This window comes from Seriola lalandi, unplaced genomic scaffold (genome assembly GCF_002814215.2).
Source record: "Seriola lalandi dorsalis isolate HSWRI2012SDOR001 ecotype SW California unplaced genomic scaffold, Sedor1 jcf7180002054682, whole genome shotgun sequence".
Lineage (NCBI taxonomy): Eukaryota > Metazoa > Chordata > Actinopteri > Carangiformes > Carangidae > Seriola > Seriola lalandi.
Genome location: NW_019525235.1, coordinates 485,919 through 500,320, shown reverse-complemented (window position 1 = coordinate 500,320; position 14,402 = coordinate 485,919). Strand labels below are relative to the sequence as shown.

The following is a 14,402-nucleotide window of genomic DNA, read 5'->3' as shown; positions in this document are numbered from 1 at the left end:
TTAAACTCAACTGTGAAGCAACAGTTCTCTGCCTGCTGTCTTCCCTTTGATGCACCAGGTGTGTGATACCATCACATGAGTCATCAGCCCCATTTCATTAGGTTGTTATTAACATTATCTCTGCTGACCCACATTACCCATCTTCTTCTGTGCGTGCTGTTGATGTTCAAGATCAGAAATGTAGAAATCTTTTGTTCTCAAAAATATTGCACATAATTTCATCCAAATCACAAAAAAATATATTTCCCACACCTCACCCCAACAGTTTCAAGCCGTGAAAGTTGTTAGAGTTGGGTGGTTTGCCTTAAAGTTTAAACCAACCTGATACTGCTTTTGTCATGGATACAAGAGTGAAAATATACACATTTTTTGACAATACCAGGGTTTAGCATGACCATATGCTGACCAAAACTTTTGTATCAAAAAGAAAATAAAAAAAAAAGAGCATGATGTTTCATACACACAGTTTTATTCACATAATATCACCTGGTTAAACATTTCACTATTATTACTGACAGTTTTTTGGGACATGAAATATTTGATTACTGTACATGCTTAACCTCGATCATTAAAAAAAGAGTAAGGTGATGATACCCTGAACTACACCTGAATATTGATACAATTGGCAAGTAAATGAAATGAAGAGGATAAAACTGGAAAGATCCATGCAAAACAAATATGAACTAAAAGTTAAAAAGATAATACTGCTTTCACCGGGGGGTTAAGTACCTTCATTTCGAGTTGGAAAGCTTTGATAAATATCACAGTGCATAAATTAAGCCATAGCTTCAACAGCAGTTACACTTACATTACATTCAGTGTTAGTTATGTTAGAGAAGCTGCTGTCCACACAGCGCTGATCTGGAGTTAGGCATGCTGGGACCACAGGAACCGATCGCAGCGCTCGAGCATCGTCTGGATCATCGCCCTGAAACAAAATCACAAGAAACAGCACATTCTGATTCTGATCGCTTCAGATCACTAAGATAACTGTCTCATAATCCTTTTCTCTGAGACTGGGCAAACATGTTGTCCTATAATAATACTCTCATCAAGGTGTATGTATTGAAGGGGGATGCTCATAATTTTCCTTCAATATTACTGCTCAATCATGTTGGTTTGTATTCTACATTTGAAGGAAAAGTCCACTGTATCTACATAAGCTTCTTGACCTCTCCTGACACATCTGTTACACTTACGTCTGTTTTGATGCTGTTTGTATAACTGTTTTTTTTCTGCTTTTAAAAACACATCTGAAAGAAATGCTGGAACTGCGTCCCGTTCTTATAGGCTTATAACATTTTCACAGTGTGGTAATCAGCACCCTGACCCACCTCTGCCTCTTCTCAGTGACTCTCAGGAGCTCACAGACCAGTTTGGAGTGGGGGGAAAGAACCAACTGCACCCCACACTCCTCCAGGACAGCCAGGGCTCGGTCAGGTCCGGCCGTCCGAGCCAGCATCAGGGTCAGGTTCTCCAGGCTCATCTTTCCTCCACAGTCTGCTGAGCCGTTAGACCAGCCGCTCCCATTCACACCTGCGACCGGCTCCGAGTCTCCCACACTGCTGCGCTGCTGAGACAACTGGATCAACAGCTTCCATTCATCCAAGGACTGGGGCTCAACACCTGGAAAATAACAACAGAGAGAGTGCAGATGTTAGGTTGCTAGATAATTCACTCAAATGAAATGAGTCATTAAGATGAATCATTAATTACCTGTACAATTCTTGATTTATAACTACATGCTGACTGTCAATACTGATAAGTATTTGGTTCAAGCACTGTACCAACTGAAAGTGAACTTCTGAAAGACAAGATGAGCGGTTTAAGAGAATTTGTGCCACTCACCAATTTTCTCATACTTGGAATTTTCTCCTAGTCATACAAGTCATGAGCAGATAGACTGCCTTTCTTCACTGGGGTAACTCTAACACGCTTGACCTACGATTTATAGTGGCTTAATCTGAATGAATTTGGAGTTTAAATATGATACCAAAACTGATGTAATTAAAAGTAAATTTAACAAACTTAGTGCACAATTGCATGACAACGTTTGATGTTCACCATATGATCATCACTGTGATTTGCCAGTTTACTGAAGGGTTGTTTAGATTTTTGTATTTTACTATATTTCCCATTTCATCACAGCAGCTTATACATTTCACTAGTCACTAAGAAAATAGTATCACTCCTCTTGCTTCCTCAGGGTCTGTCTGCAGGTCACTGTCCAATATCATCCTCTGCTGCATCGGACAGTTTGACATCACCTACTGTAGGCTGTAGTGTTCTCTCTTCTAGATATCTCAGGGACTGTCGACCCCTTGACCAATTCTCATACTAGGTCTTAGACTAGTCTGGGTTTAGACAAGATTAACTTGTCTGTTGTGTATTCATGTACATCTTTGTGTGTTTGCCTTGGCTGGTGATCCCACATCTTGTGTTGGTGGTGAGGTCATAGTACATAGTTGATGTAAACATGCTGCACTACTTCCGTCTTGTGTGTGTGTGCACAGGATTTCAATGCAGCAGATGTGTGGCATGTATCTCAGTAACTCCTGACAGTGCAATAAACTCTCCTCTCAGCTGTGTAAGGAAAAGATTGTGAGAAACACTTTTACCCTCAGGTTCCTCCAGCAGGCTGATGTCATCCAGCTGACAAATGGTGGAGAACGCCTCTGTGCGACGCTGCAGCTCACAGCATAGGTGGAGGTAGCCCGTCCAGTATCTACACATGCACACATACAAAAGGTTATACATGACACTGTAAACTCACTACCAAACACTGCCATCAACAGCAGAAGACAGCATGCTCTTTAGACGTACCCGTGACTGCGGCATGTCTCTGCCATCTTCTGCTTGGAGGACAGGTCTGCAGGGAGACGGATCAGCAGAGACAGCAGGCGTCCGTAACCCCAACTGAAACAATGTGAATGCCACCTGCAACAGAGGTCACATGGCTTCACAGTTACAATTATTCTTATATTTTAGTTTCACTTCAGTATCTTGGCCTAAATAGAATCCAGTAATGAAACATACTCACGATAGTAGCTTACTTCACATCAGTCCAGATATAATGATTTTATCTGTTTTTTTTTTATTTGATATCTACCTTCAGATTTATACAGACAACCTACCAGGCATTTGAGTAAATATTAAATAAAATATTATTTCTATACTTTTCACACCTGCATACATCAGATGCAATGATACAGAGACAGTACACAGATGTTATTTTGACACATTAATAGAACCAGACCTGGGCTGTCCATCAGGGGTTAGGGTATCACAGTGTTGAGGAGCATCATGGGTAAGTGCCAGCTCCAACCAATCCTGTCTCAGTGATTCTGGTTCAAGAAGGGATTGCAAAAATGACAACCTAGAGAAAGTAATAAATAATGAATGATGATGAAGATTAGGCAAGAAAAAGAATTCAATGTCTTTCTTTGACAGAAATATAAATCTGACGGTCTACCTGTGCTCCTCAGTTCGTGATTGGACCAAATTATCCAGGTAGGCCAGGAAGTGGCTTTTCTGAGCCATGGTCATTACGTCAGCAGGAGTTATCGTAGGATAGAACTGGGAAAACGAGCGTACAGCTGCCTCCCCGTGCTTCTCATACAGCCTGGATAATAACAGGGTAAACTGACGTCACAAGGTCCCTCACAACTTAAATATTATGAGTAGATGAGAGAATTACGGGCACTGACCTGTGTAAGTGAGCGAGGAGAGGAGGTGTGCTCCAGGGCTGCAGCTCTCTCAGACTGCGCAGGGATCTCAGTAAATCACCTCTCTGAATAACCTCCACCACCTTACTGGACTGAGTCAGATCTATGGAGAAAACACATAAATTAAACTACAAGAGTATAAACTTCTCATTTCTCATTTATTTTGGTTCTATGTGATTACTTGCTAAAATTTATGCAGACCGTTTTCTAATTCAACCAGATCTGCATTTAGAAATAATAATGGGCAGTGACAACAAAACAAAAACATGTAAATTGGAAATCATCATATTCTCTGTTTGTTTAAAAAAACATTTTAATGATGAATTAATGTTTTTATCATTCAAAAGGAAGATCTACTTTGATTAATTTCTGAAACAAGAAAAGTTTTTTCGGACGTTTGAGGACCTTTACTTGAGTACCCAGAGGAAACATGACAAATTTTGAAATATCTGTACCAATTCAAATACAGCATTGTTTTTCATTAATTTGCTTTTATTAATTTTGTTAATTTATTTACATTTTTTAATCAATTTCAATTTCCAACAGGGACAGCCCAATGCTGATTTTTTGTCTCTTATTAGGTGTGTTTTTTATGTTTTTTTTTTAAATTTTATTTATAGACAGTTACAGTTCAGACAATTATCTTCCTGTTCAACTTGATTACTTCTGGTAATTATTGTATTACTACTACCACTAATTATTATTATTATTCTTAGTAGTAAGCATTATATAAATATATATATATATATATTTTTTATCAATATACATTTTTCCTTATTTGTGAAATGTGAAAGGTGAAAATACCAGTACCTATCAAATAAAATAAAATAAAATAAAAAATAAAATAAACCTGAGTTGGTATGGTATTGTCAAGCAATTTAAGAAGAAGCTTCTGACCTAGCATGCCCTCAACGAAGGAGCTCTGCACATCTGGCTGCTCCTGGTAACACAGCAGGCACATCTTTCTCACGCGCTCTTGATCCAGCAGATAGAAGTAACGGCGCAGGAAAATTGTGCAGCCCAATGCTTGTGGTTGCTCCTGGTTTCTAAAGCAGCTCAGCTCTGTGTATAATGTGGCCAGCTGTGTGAGATTAGCCAGGAGATCTGATGGTACAGGTTTGGGGGACACCACACGCACAGGCTCTGGATGGCTCCAATTAGACACTTCAGACACCTTCTCCGCTGAGCCACACTGGTCCTCTCGCTCTCTGATCTGAGGGGACTCTTCTTTCCTCTCCTCTGTAACATTCTCTGCTGCCTCTCCTGATGAGCAGGAAGACTCCTCCGGCTGCTCTGAGCAGGAGTTTAGATCATCCCTCTCCCATCTCTCCTCTGCTGGTCCATCCATGTTTGCGTCACTGATAGCAGCTGACCCAAGATCTGCAGGTCCGAGTATTCGCTCCAACACCGGCAGCCACTCCAGTAGAATTTCTCCCAGGCAGACTGGATCTAGTAGCACCAAAGGATCTTGGATCTGGGAGCTGATGTTTGGAAATTATTTGTAACATTTAAATATCAAAGTATGGGTTCTGAAAAAGGGTTGTGAAATCCTGCAGTGGGGATTCTGACACAATGCAGAACAGTACTTACATAGTTCGCTCTGTTGCTGATCGAAGTTCCTGCATGTCGGCCTCCGTGTTAGGCATTTCATCATAAACTCTGTGAAGACAAATATAACTCAATGGTTTTCTCTTCTTGTGGTCTATTCATAGCAAAGGTAAAGAGTGTTAGGTTAAAGTTTGGCCTAAAGTCAAAGAAAAGAAGAAATAACTGTGGTCTAATTTCTCTGTGTGTTCTCTGTACTTACTCATTTTCCATTTCTTCTGAGTATGCAGCTGTGGTGGCTGACATTTCGGACTGTCCGCCCTCTCTAAATTCAGGCCGCTGCCAGAGTTCAGAGTTCATCTGGAGGGTGTTGATCTTCTCTGTTGTCTTCTTAACAAAACTAGAAACACTGTGGAAAAGAAAATTGAATCAAATAAAGTTGAACTGTGCTATGAAACATAAACCATTTCATATTGATGACAAATGACTGAGTGTGATGCCTTGAAATGAAACATGCCACATGTGCCTTCACAGATGAACAATGTGAATTAAAAAAAACTAGATGTGGGTCTCCAGTGAAAAGGGGAAGTAAGCCATCTAAAAGCACAGCTGCACTTGAATAATAGGCTTGGAGGAGTTTCAATCCTCAGAAGAAATGAAAGAGGTACAAACCACAAATAATTTCATCAGTGTTCAAATATAATTAAAAAAACTCAAAACTACGCTGCAGGGTTGCATGAGATTGCATTGATTGTCTTCTGCTTAAAGCTGTTAGCATGTCTGTCCTTCATTTCTCTGGACATTCACCTGTCTCTGACGGCCTGCAGTGCGATGCGAGGGGGTTTGGGGCGGAATGAAAGGGGGAGGTGGAACTGCAGGCCTTGCTCAGATCGCTCAGCCTCCAGACGCTCACTGCTCTGTGGATCTGAATAAAGATGGGGGCAAGAGCCAGAGGAAAAACACAGATGGATGGAGTACTGGAGGGGAATGATGACAGGGAGAGTGCAAAATGCAAGCAGATGGCGCAAAGGTGCAGGACGCCACTATAGAGAGAACAAAAATCAAATGCTGCACAATACAAAAAATACAGAACCAAAATGGTGATATATGTGTGATACAATGGAGAAGAGAAGAAACTTGGTATTAACAATCAGGCAAAGTGAAGGTTATATTCAGAAAGCATGACAGTCATCAGATCCAGGAAATCCAGTGGTGCCGCAAAATGTTTGATTGTATGATTTTATGTATTGTTCAAATCAACTGCAAAACACATCAGTTTTAGTAGCAAACATACAAGAGGCAGGTACATTATTATGATTGTTATGACAACTGAGATAAAGTCAAGGAGTAAAATTATTATCAGTCACATTTATATTGATAACTCTTTCCGTAGCTAGAGATTATCCAAAATACAAATATCTTGTTTAGCATTTTTCCACCATGTTTTGTTTTTTGTTATTCTGTTACTTTAATTGAATGGTAGATATTAAACTGAAAATAACTTCACTCTCTGTTCAAATTGAACTCAAGAAGAGGCAGAGACGACGTTTGTTCCTGCCACACACACACACACACACACACACAATATATGTGTAGAGAGAAAATACAAAGAGCGAGAAAGAGTCAGACACAAAGAAAAACGTTACTACTGGTAAATATAAATGTTCATCCGTCCATCCTAATCTTCCAGTGTATTTGTGCCAGAGTTTACAGATTGAATAAAAAGTAAATAATAAGAAGTTATCAGAAAGAATATATCACAAAACAGGTGTTATCTGATTATTATTATTATCAAATTGTTAGGAAAAATCAGTTTATATACATAAATATAATAATAACCAAGTCTTTTTGCAGCCATTATTTATGTGTGACGTCTTAAGAAATTAATGTACAAATAAAATATCTTTCTGCTGAACTTGATTCCATCTGGTAATAAATTATATTACTACTAATAGTAATTATTATTAATAATAATAATAGTGGAAGCAGTAATTATTATATTAACACTTCTATTTGTATTATATTATATACTATTATATTAAAACTCATCATCAGTTTATTCATACCATTAAAATTAGACAGTACCAAAGGGACTATTTACAATATAATTTTGAATGACAGTTTTGTATGTTTAAAGAAAGCAGTCATTTTTATTGGCAGTATCTGTTTTTTTCTGTCAGCTAATGTTACAGAGCAACATCTGCCTCTTACCTTGATCCACCTGATCTTCCTCCTGCACAAAACTGAACTCTTTGAGCCTCTCCTCTTCTGACATGGACTGATTGATGAGGGAGCTCGTCTCCTCATCCGACTGACTCCCTCTGCGGCTGATCACACGATAGATTCCACAGTCCAGGACGTTGAAGCTCTCCTGAATAATGATATACATGTATCTGATATCTTTACACTCACTGTCTTGTGTGTATTCAGATTAGCAGAAGCAGCATGCTTCAGTTACAATACACTCAATTTTATAAATAAAAATGCATTGAATGCATATTCTTGTTCACAACGGTGCGCTGCGTCTGTGTAAAACACAGAAGATGACGTAGTCAAACCACGATGTAATTGGTTGATGTGGAATTATTCTGGATGCCATGAAGCTCCCTGGACCTCATGACGAGTTACTGGTTAATGTTTGCTGACACATGCAAGTTTAATTCCACTGCTAGAGCCTGCTAACACTTGTCCTTCATTAACTGAATGGTATCCATAGCAACAGGATTCAATTGGTAAGCTAGTAAGTAAATGAAAAGTAAGTACATGAAATGGCAGTGGGGTGCTAATTGTTTGCATTTGTGGTGCAAACACCTTGTACGGTGCAGAAGCATCATCTACAGAAAGTTTAACTCACATGTGAGGAGATGCTGCTCCTGCGGCTGCTGGAGGCGGAGTCCAGAGGCTCCAGCTTAGCGATGACTTCCTCCAGCTGGCTAGTCAGCTCCATGTGTGTGGTGGAACTGAGCTGGCACTTGAGATGTTCAAGGCGGTCGATGGGAATGCATTTCCTGGCCTGAATTAAGAGTTTGGACTTAAATTCATGATCTACCAACATATGAATTCAACTCAGGTGACGAACACACAAGCCATTACTCTGATTATAAGAAATGTGGTTAAGATACTTAAAAATTGAACCCATGATATGTAAACTTGGTATTTTCATATTTATCTTTCACCTTTTCATCTTTTACAATGCATTTTGATACTTTTAATATAAATGACTACAGCCTGTAAAGTCTTACAAGATTATAAGGTTAACCATAGTGATAATGCCTTGTTACCTATGTAATACAAGTATAATAATGTTTATTGGCCAACAGCATTAGTCATATGTCAGGCCATTGAAAGTTAGACACCTCAGGTCAACAGGTATGTCCTGTCCTTTATCCTTAGTAATACAGAAAGTCAAGAATTCAAACGAACAGCTTAGCCCAGATAAGACTGGAATCTAGGTTACACTGAGACGAGGCCAGCTAGCACGGCAGCAGCAGCCGTCTTACCCTGCTGGTGGTGATTGTGTGCTGAAACATACAGCAGATGATAGCAGCCAGAGGCCAGGACTCCCTACGCAGAAGACGCTCAACACAGCGCTCTGCAGATAACAGGGAGAGGTGGGACAGACGTCCGCTACCATGGAGACAGAAGAGCTCACTGCGGTAGACTGCGATATCAACCAAGTCTACAAAACAAGAAAACAGCTTTCGATCAATTTAAAGCTAAGAAAAAACATAGGTAGAGAGGGTATGTGTGATCACTGCTGAAATTATCATTCAAACAATTATGATCATAGTTATCAAAAATTATACCAGGACAACTGACACATATGGTTACATGATATTGACTGTGCAGCACTAAAAGAGTGTGTTTATGAACATGTTTTGGGAGTTCAATTATTCCAGTTTTGATTTTTGGAGACAAAGCAGCAAACAAACCTTTGACTTCAGTCCACAGAAGCAATTGTCCATTCTGAGGTGTGAAGATATAAATGGCTGAATCAGTCCATGTCAGCAGGTTTTGGTCTCTAAACAAGTAAATGAAGGGTACAGTTTGTCAGGTGACAGGTTCACCTGCAGTTATTTTTTAAATCATGTTGTCTGTAATTTACATATTTGAGCTTGGTTTTCGATAATAAAAAAAGATTGACACATCTGACAAGAGAGATGATAAAATGCAGAAAGGATATGTTACTTTACCCCAAATAAAGCAGTTTAGGGAAGGCAATTGACTGGGGGCTCTTCTGCCCTGGGTTGTAATGCGGCTCATTTCTGCAGGTAACAAGGACGAAAGGACAAATTAGCAGTTTGGCCTTTAACAAAAGAGAACATGAAAGCAGGAACAATCAGTACCTGTAAGTGATGAGAGGTAGTGGAGGACAGGCCAGTAGTTGTTTGAACTGATGGGTGCTCAGAACCTCGCCATTAAAACTGGCCTCCCACATTCGAGACCCCGGTCGGCCACAGTACAGCAGGGGTGGCTGACCAACTAATAATCCCCTGTTCTGAGGGAAAAAACAAGCTCCGTACTCCCCATCACGCTCCTTATTTCCAACACGCCAGAACTTCTCCCTGAGGGTAGGTAAAGACAGAAATACACGACTGCTGAGAGATGTCCATCTTAAAGAAAGGAGATTTTCATGAGTCATGAAACATCATCATTTTGACAGAGATGTTTTGGGGACCGAACTTAATTGTCATTTTCTTCATTCATTAATGACCCAAATTGATATAGATTTAGATGCATTATAATTGTAAACAAATGGTTAAAAGAGGACGTTAATAAATGTTACTTTTATCAGTCTTCTGTACGTTCTTCTCATATGCAAGGTCAAAGAGTCAAATGATACAGAGAAACAGTATCTAGCATGAGCAGAGAAATGTAGAATTGTAGAATTTGAATATGAAAATATAAATGTCAAGATCAGTGTTTCAATGAATATGGATTTACCATCTTGCTAAAGGACACTTAAGTAGGACAATATTTATCTATATGGGGGCATTAACATGGGTCCTCTGAGAGTCTATTTCCCTATGAGAGACACAAGAGATATGCAAACATATTGTTACTGACCTCTCTGTGTCGCACAGATAGCAGCGGCTGAGGGAAGACACAAGCAGGCGGCCATCTTGGTACCCAAGCTGAACTACTCTGGAGTCTACAGTGGTAACGGTCTGAACAGGGAAGATAACAAACGACCCCTGGACACAAAGAAAAAAAGTGATCATATAGGGCTTTGATATGAATCATGAAATATCAAAAAGAGCTATAACAGAGGACTGGGGCACAGCAAGCGGGAGTGACACCTGTTCATTTTGACCGAATCCCGACTGAGTGTCAAAAAAAAAAAAAAAATGTCAGGTATATTTCTTGTGAATGGAAAAGATTTTTCTAAATATTATGGTATGTGAAAACAGCTTTAAATTACTTCAGTTGTTTTACCTATTTTAGCCTATTAATTGCAAATGCTTACACTTTCGCATGCCTGCCAACTGTTTTCCATTTTCCAGCCTTACGTTTTAAGATTGCATTCCAACCTTCCTGACAGGTAGAGCATTTCAGTATCAACATCAACCAATCAACATCAAAAAGAAATAACAGCTTGGGCACCCAGTCAACCAGCACTAAAGGGTAACATCTACTGTGCAGAAATCACAGCTCCCAAAGGTTTCTTGTAGCCAGTTAACCCTGAACTATGTTTTTGCTTTACAGTCTTTTTCCCCATCTCTTCCTCCCACAGCACTTACAAGTCGATCACAACTTCACTTTGTTGGACATGCCAAGTATTAATCAATTATCTTTATTTTTAGATCTTTAGTCAGCTGCTTGGATCTCACTTTGATGTTTGAATGTACACACAACACCCTGTGAAGTAAGAGGGGTCAGAGAGTTCATTAACCTCTATCACTTGGCTCAAATCAAGACCTGATTCAATTAAGCTCTGGAACCATACCAAACCACAAGTGGATCAACTACAAAGTGCCTAAACATTTTAAAAAGCTAAATTTATATTAAAGGAGACAGACAACTTTCATTGTGAATCAGCAGATGATACCTTGCCCAGTTTGGAGGATCCTGCACGCAGGAAGGACACCTTGCCTCCTGAGTCCCCGACAAAAACTCTGAGCACGCTGGTGTCCCAGCAGAGTGCAGTGATGGCCTGACCTCTGTGCTCCCAGGACACACTGACTCGCTCTGGACGACCCCGCCGCTCCAGCTGCAGCTCCCACACCACCACCAGCCCCTGACTGGACCAGATACAAACACTTTGAGCAATACTGGCAACACAACTAACAGAGATATGCATTATATGAGGTAAGAAGAAGAACATTAGATGACAAAGGCTCATTTTGATTGAGGGCAGATGAGTATGACACATTTCTTTACTCCTTAGACAAGAGTCTAACCTTGTTGCTGCAGCAACAAAATCTTCATCATGAGGACAACATGCCACCTGAGTGATAGATCCCTCCTGAAAAAGAGCACACAGTGGATGAGGAGTTAACAGGAAATGAAGAGAAACAGAAACATACGAACACTGCATTCCTTGTAATGTGCAGCACTCTGCACAATAGGTACTCAGCCACATATTACCTTGTGAGTGAGGATGATCCTTTGCTTCCAGCCCTCCCTCTGAATCAGGTGCAACCCCCCTGCTGATGTTCCTAATGCCAGCCACTTCCTTGACACTGCCAAGCATGTACACTGTAACACAACAGATTTACATTTAGAAGGCGCAGACTCATCCCCTTCATGCAAAGATGGTGTTCGATAAACAAACATTTGTGATAACATGTTGTAACTTGTGTTTTTAGTGCACCCACTTCTTAGACTAGGACAGTTTCAATCTTTTTAAAATATATTTGGCGAGAACAAGGTACGCAACCTTATATGTTAAATAATTGTTTTAAGTGCAAGTAATTCAGTAATTTCTCATTCTGCACTGCTGTAAAAACTTTAAGACATTCAGACACGTGATGGTGAAACCTACCTTGAGCCTGCCGGAGTCTAGCCGCAGTGCAGACAGCAGTGGATCGAGGCAGTCAAACTCTGCCAGTACATGACTGTGGTTCTCTGGCACAACTGGTATCAGAGGCATCTTCCCTGGTGATCCTCCACAACTGAGAGAGAATGAGAGAGTCAGTGAAGCATAAAAAATGTGTGAGCCTTAAAGAGTCACTACCCCGCTTTCTCACATACCACAGCTCTCAGCTGTGCTGCATCACATGACTGTTAGTAAACTGACCAGGCATGACTCCACTTACACTGTCTCCAGCCTGGTGAAACACCCCCTTTCGGACTTTAAGCCTACATCCACAACTTGGCAAAGTTTACTGATCTTTCTAGTCATTACCCACATAAGGAAGACACCACTAACACATAATTAATTCTTTACTTCACATTTGCATACACAAAATTCTGTTTTAGGCTGGGGTTTATGTTAAAAACAACAACAAAAAAACATATCATCCCTACTGTAGTATCCTGGTCCTGGATCTGTCAGTTACTTTTGCCAGAAAACATTTTGACAGGACCACAGACCACCACTCAGCTCAAAACACAGGATAGTTAGACTTCAGTTTCCTTGTTGTGGTTTTACATGAACTTAAAAGGAAGCAGAAGCAAAACTAAAGCTGCAGATCATTACTGTTACCATATACTGTGTGAATGCTAGAAAAATGTTTTAAAATAAGATGTTGGAACATAAATGCTTCTCAGCAATAAATTAGTTGACACAAGGAACCTCAGAAGAAGGTGAGAAGCAGCAGTGAACTCTGACCTCTGACCTTCTATTTGTTATCACTCTACTGTGAGCAAATGCATTTCAGATAACATCAAAAGTAGAAGTCCTCAATTAAGAGAAATGACCTTAACCGTAAACAGATTATTTTAACTCTTTGCATTTAAAGCTGCAACTTACAATGATTTGATTAGTGAATAATGTATTTGTCTATAAAATAACAAATAGGAGGAGGAGCTAGAAACAGAAACTATTTGCCATTTCTCCATAAAAATGAACAAAATACTTGCTTGACTGTCAAAATATTTGCAGGAATTTTCTGTTGATCGACTAATTGATAAAAAGTTACACACTACATGAATTTTTGCATAAATAACATTTTACTATTGTAGTTAGTCGAGGTTGAGATACTTTTAACTTATTTACAAACTGCTGGCTTGTTTAAACCATTTCAATGCATCACGATTTGTAAGCTCATCGTATGGTCTCCATGTAAAACCTTAACTCGTTAAGTCAACGGAGTTAAACGGAGCAAATATACAATTCATTCTCTGAATTGTTGTGGAGTGGAAATGCTTTTAGCCAAGAAAAGTACCAGTACGTCATGTAGCCTACACGAGTTCAGTGTTTGAGAAGTATTCAGGTTGAGAAGAAGACAGCGATGTAATATTAACTTGCTTGCACAGGGTAAAGTAACTGTTTTGTTGAGTTGCTGCATCGCTTTCACAACCAAACACAACGGGCATTTAGATCGGCCAATTCAAGGCAATCGGCATCACGAGACCCGTCTGCTGACACTGATGCTAACCGTCCAGTCAAAACCACCAAGTCGCCCAAAGCCTAAAAACAAATAAATATGAGCGCAACATGGCTTTGTTAAATGTCTTAACGTTTGTTGAAGCTATGATAAATCTTAAAACACAGCTCGTTTCGCCACCTCGCCCCAGTGTCGTTTTATTTGCAATAACAACTTAGCAAACATGCTAACATAGACAGTGATGTTGCCGTTCACTCGCTGTAAACTCACCTGATGGTCAGTGACACTCCAGGATTACCACCTACAAATCCACACCAGGTATTTATCTTTCATTCCCGGTTTTGTTGAGTGTTTTTTGGAGAAAGCCAGTGGTCGGTTTCACGCCGCTCTGACGACAACCAGCCGACCTGTCACGGCTCCTCTCTGCTGGTATGAGGGCACTTCCTGGAGGCAGCGCGTCGGTTTCACCCGCCGCTCGCGCTGAACGCTCTGGTTTGCCGCAAAGAAAACTGAAACTATCTCGAAATATTATCCAGTGCAGCTTCGCACTTACGAAAGCAACAAAAATACAGCTCCAGGCGCTGTAGTTTTAAAGTACCAAGGCAGGCAAACAACCACTCTTGTAAAAACTGTGATGAAT

The 14,402-nt window shown here is 40.0% G+C and overlaps 1 protein-coding gene across 1 annotated transcript; it reads right to left on the bottom strand.

Moving 5' to 3' along the window:
- Positions 1–452: 452 nt before the first annotated feature.
- Positions 453–14,242, bottom strand: hps5 (HPS5 biogenesis of lysosomal organelles complex 2 subunit 2). Its single transcript, XM_023422408.2, has 23 exons — positions 14,033–14,242; positions 12,256–12,385; positions 11,859–11,969; positions 11,672–11,736; positions 11,320–11,512; positions 10,338–10,465; positions 9,617–9,835; positions 9,464–9,535; positions 9,203–9,291; positions 8,771–8,949; positions 8,125–8,283; positions 7,482–7,641; positions 6,078–6,195; positions 5,533–5,679; positions 5,316–5,384; positions 4,623–5,206; positions 3,708–3,828; positions 3,473–3,622; positions 3,257–3,376; positions 2,824–2,937; positions 2,619–2,725; positions 1,335–1,626; positions 453–928 (listed from the first exon to the last, which is right to left on the bottom strand). Exons 2-23 carry the CDS (start codon positions 12,361–12,363, stop codon positions 868–870), a joined length of 3,366 nt encoding a protein of 1,121 aa, XP_023278176.1. The 5' UTR covers positions 12,364–12,385; positions 14,033–14,242; the 3' UTR covers positions 453–867.
- Between the last annotated feature and the right edge of the window lie 160 nt (positions 14,243–14,402).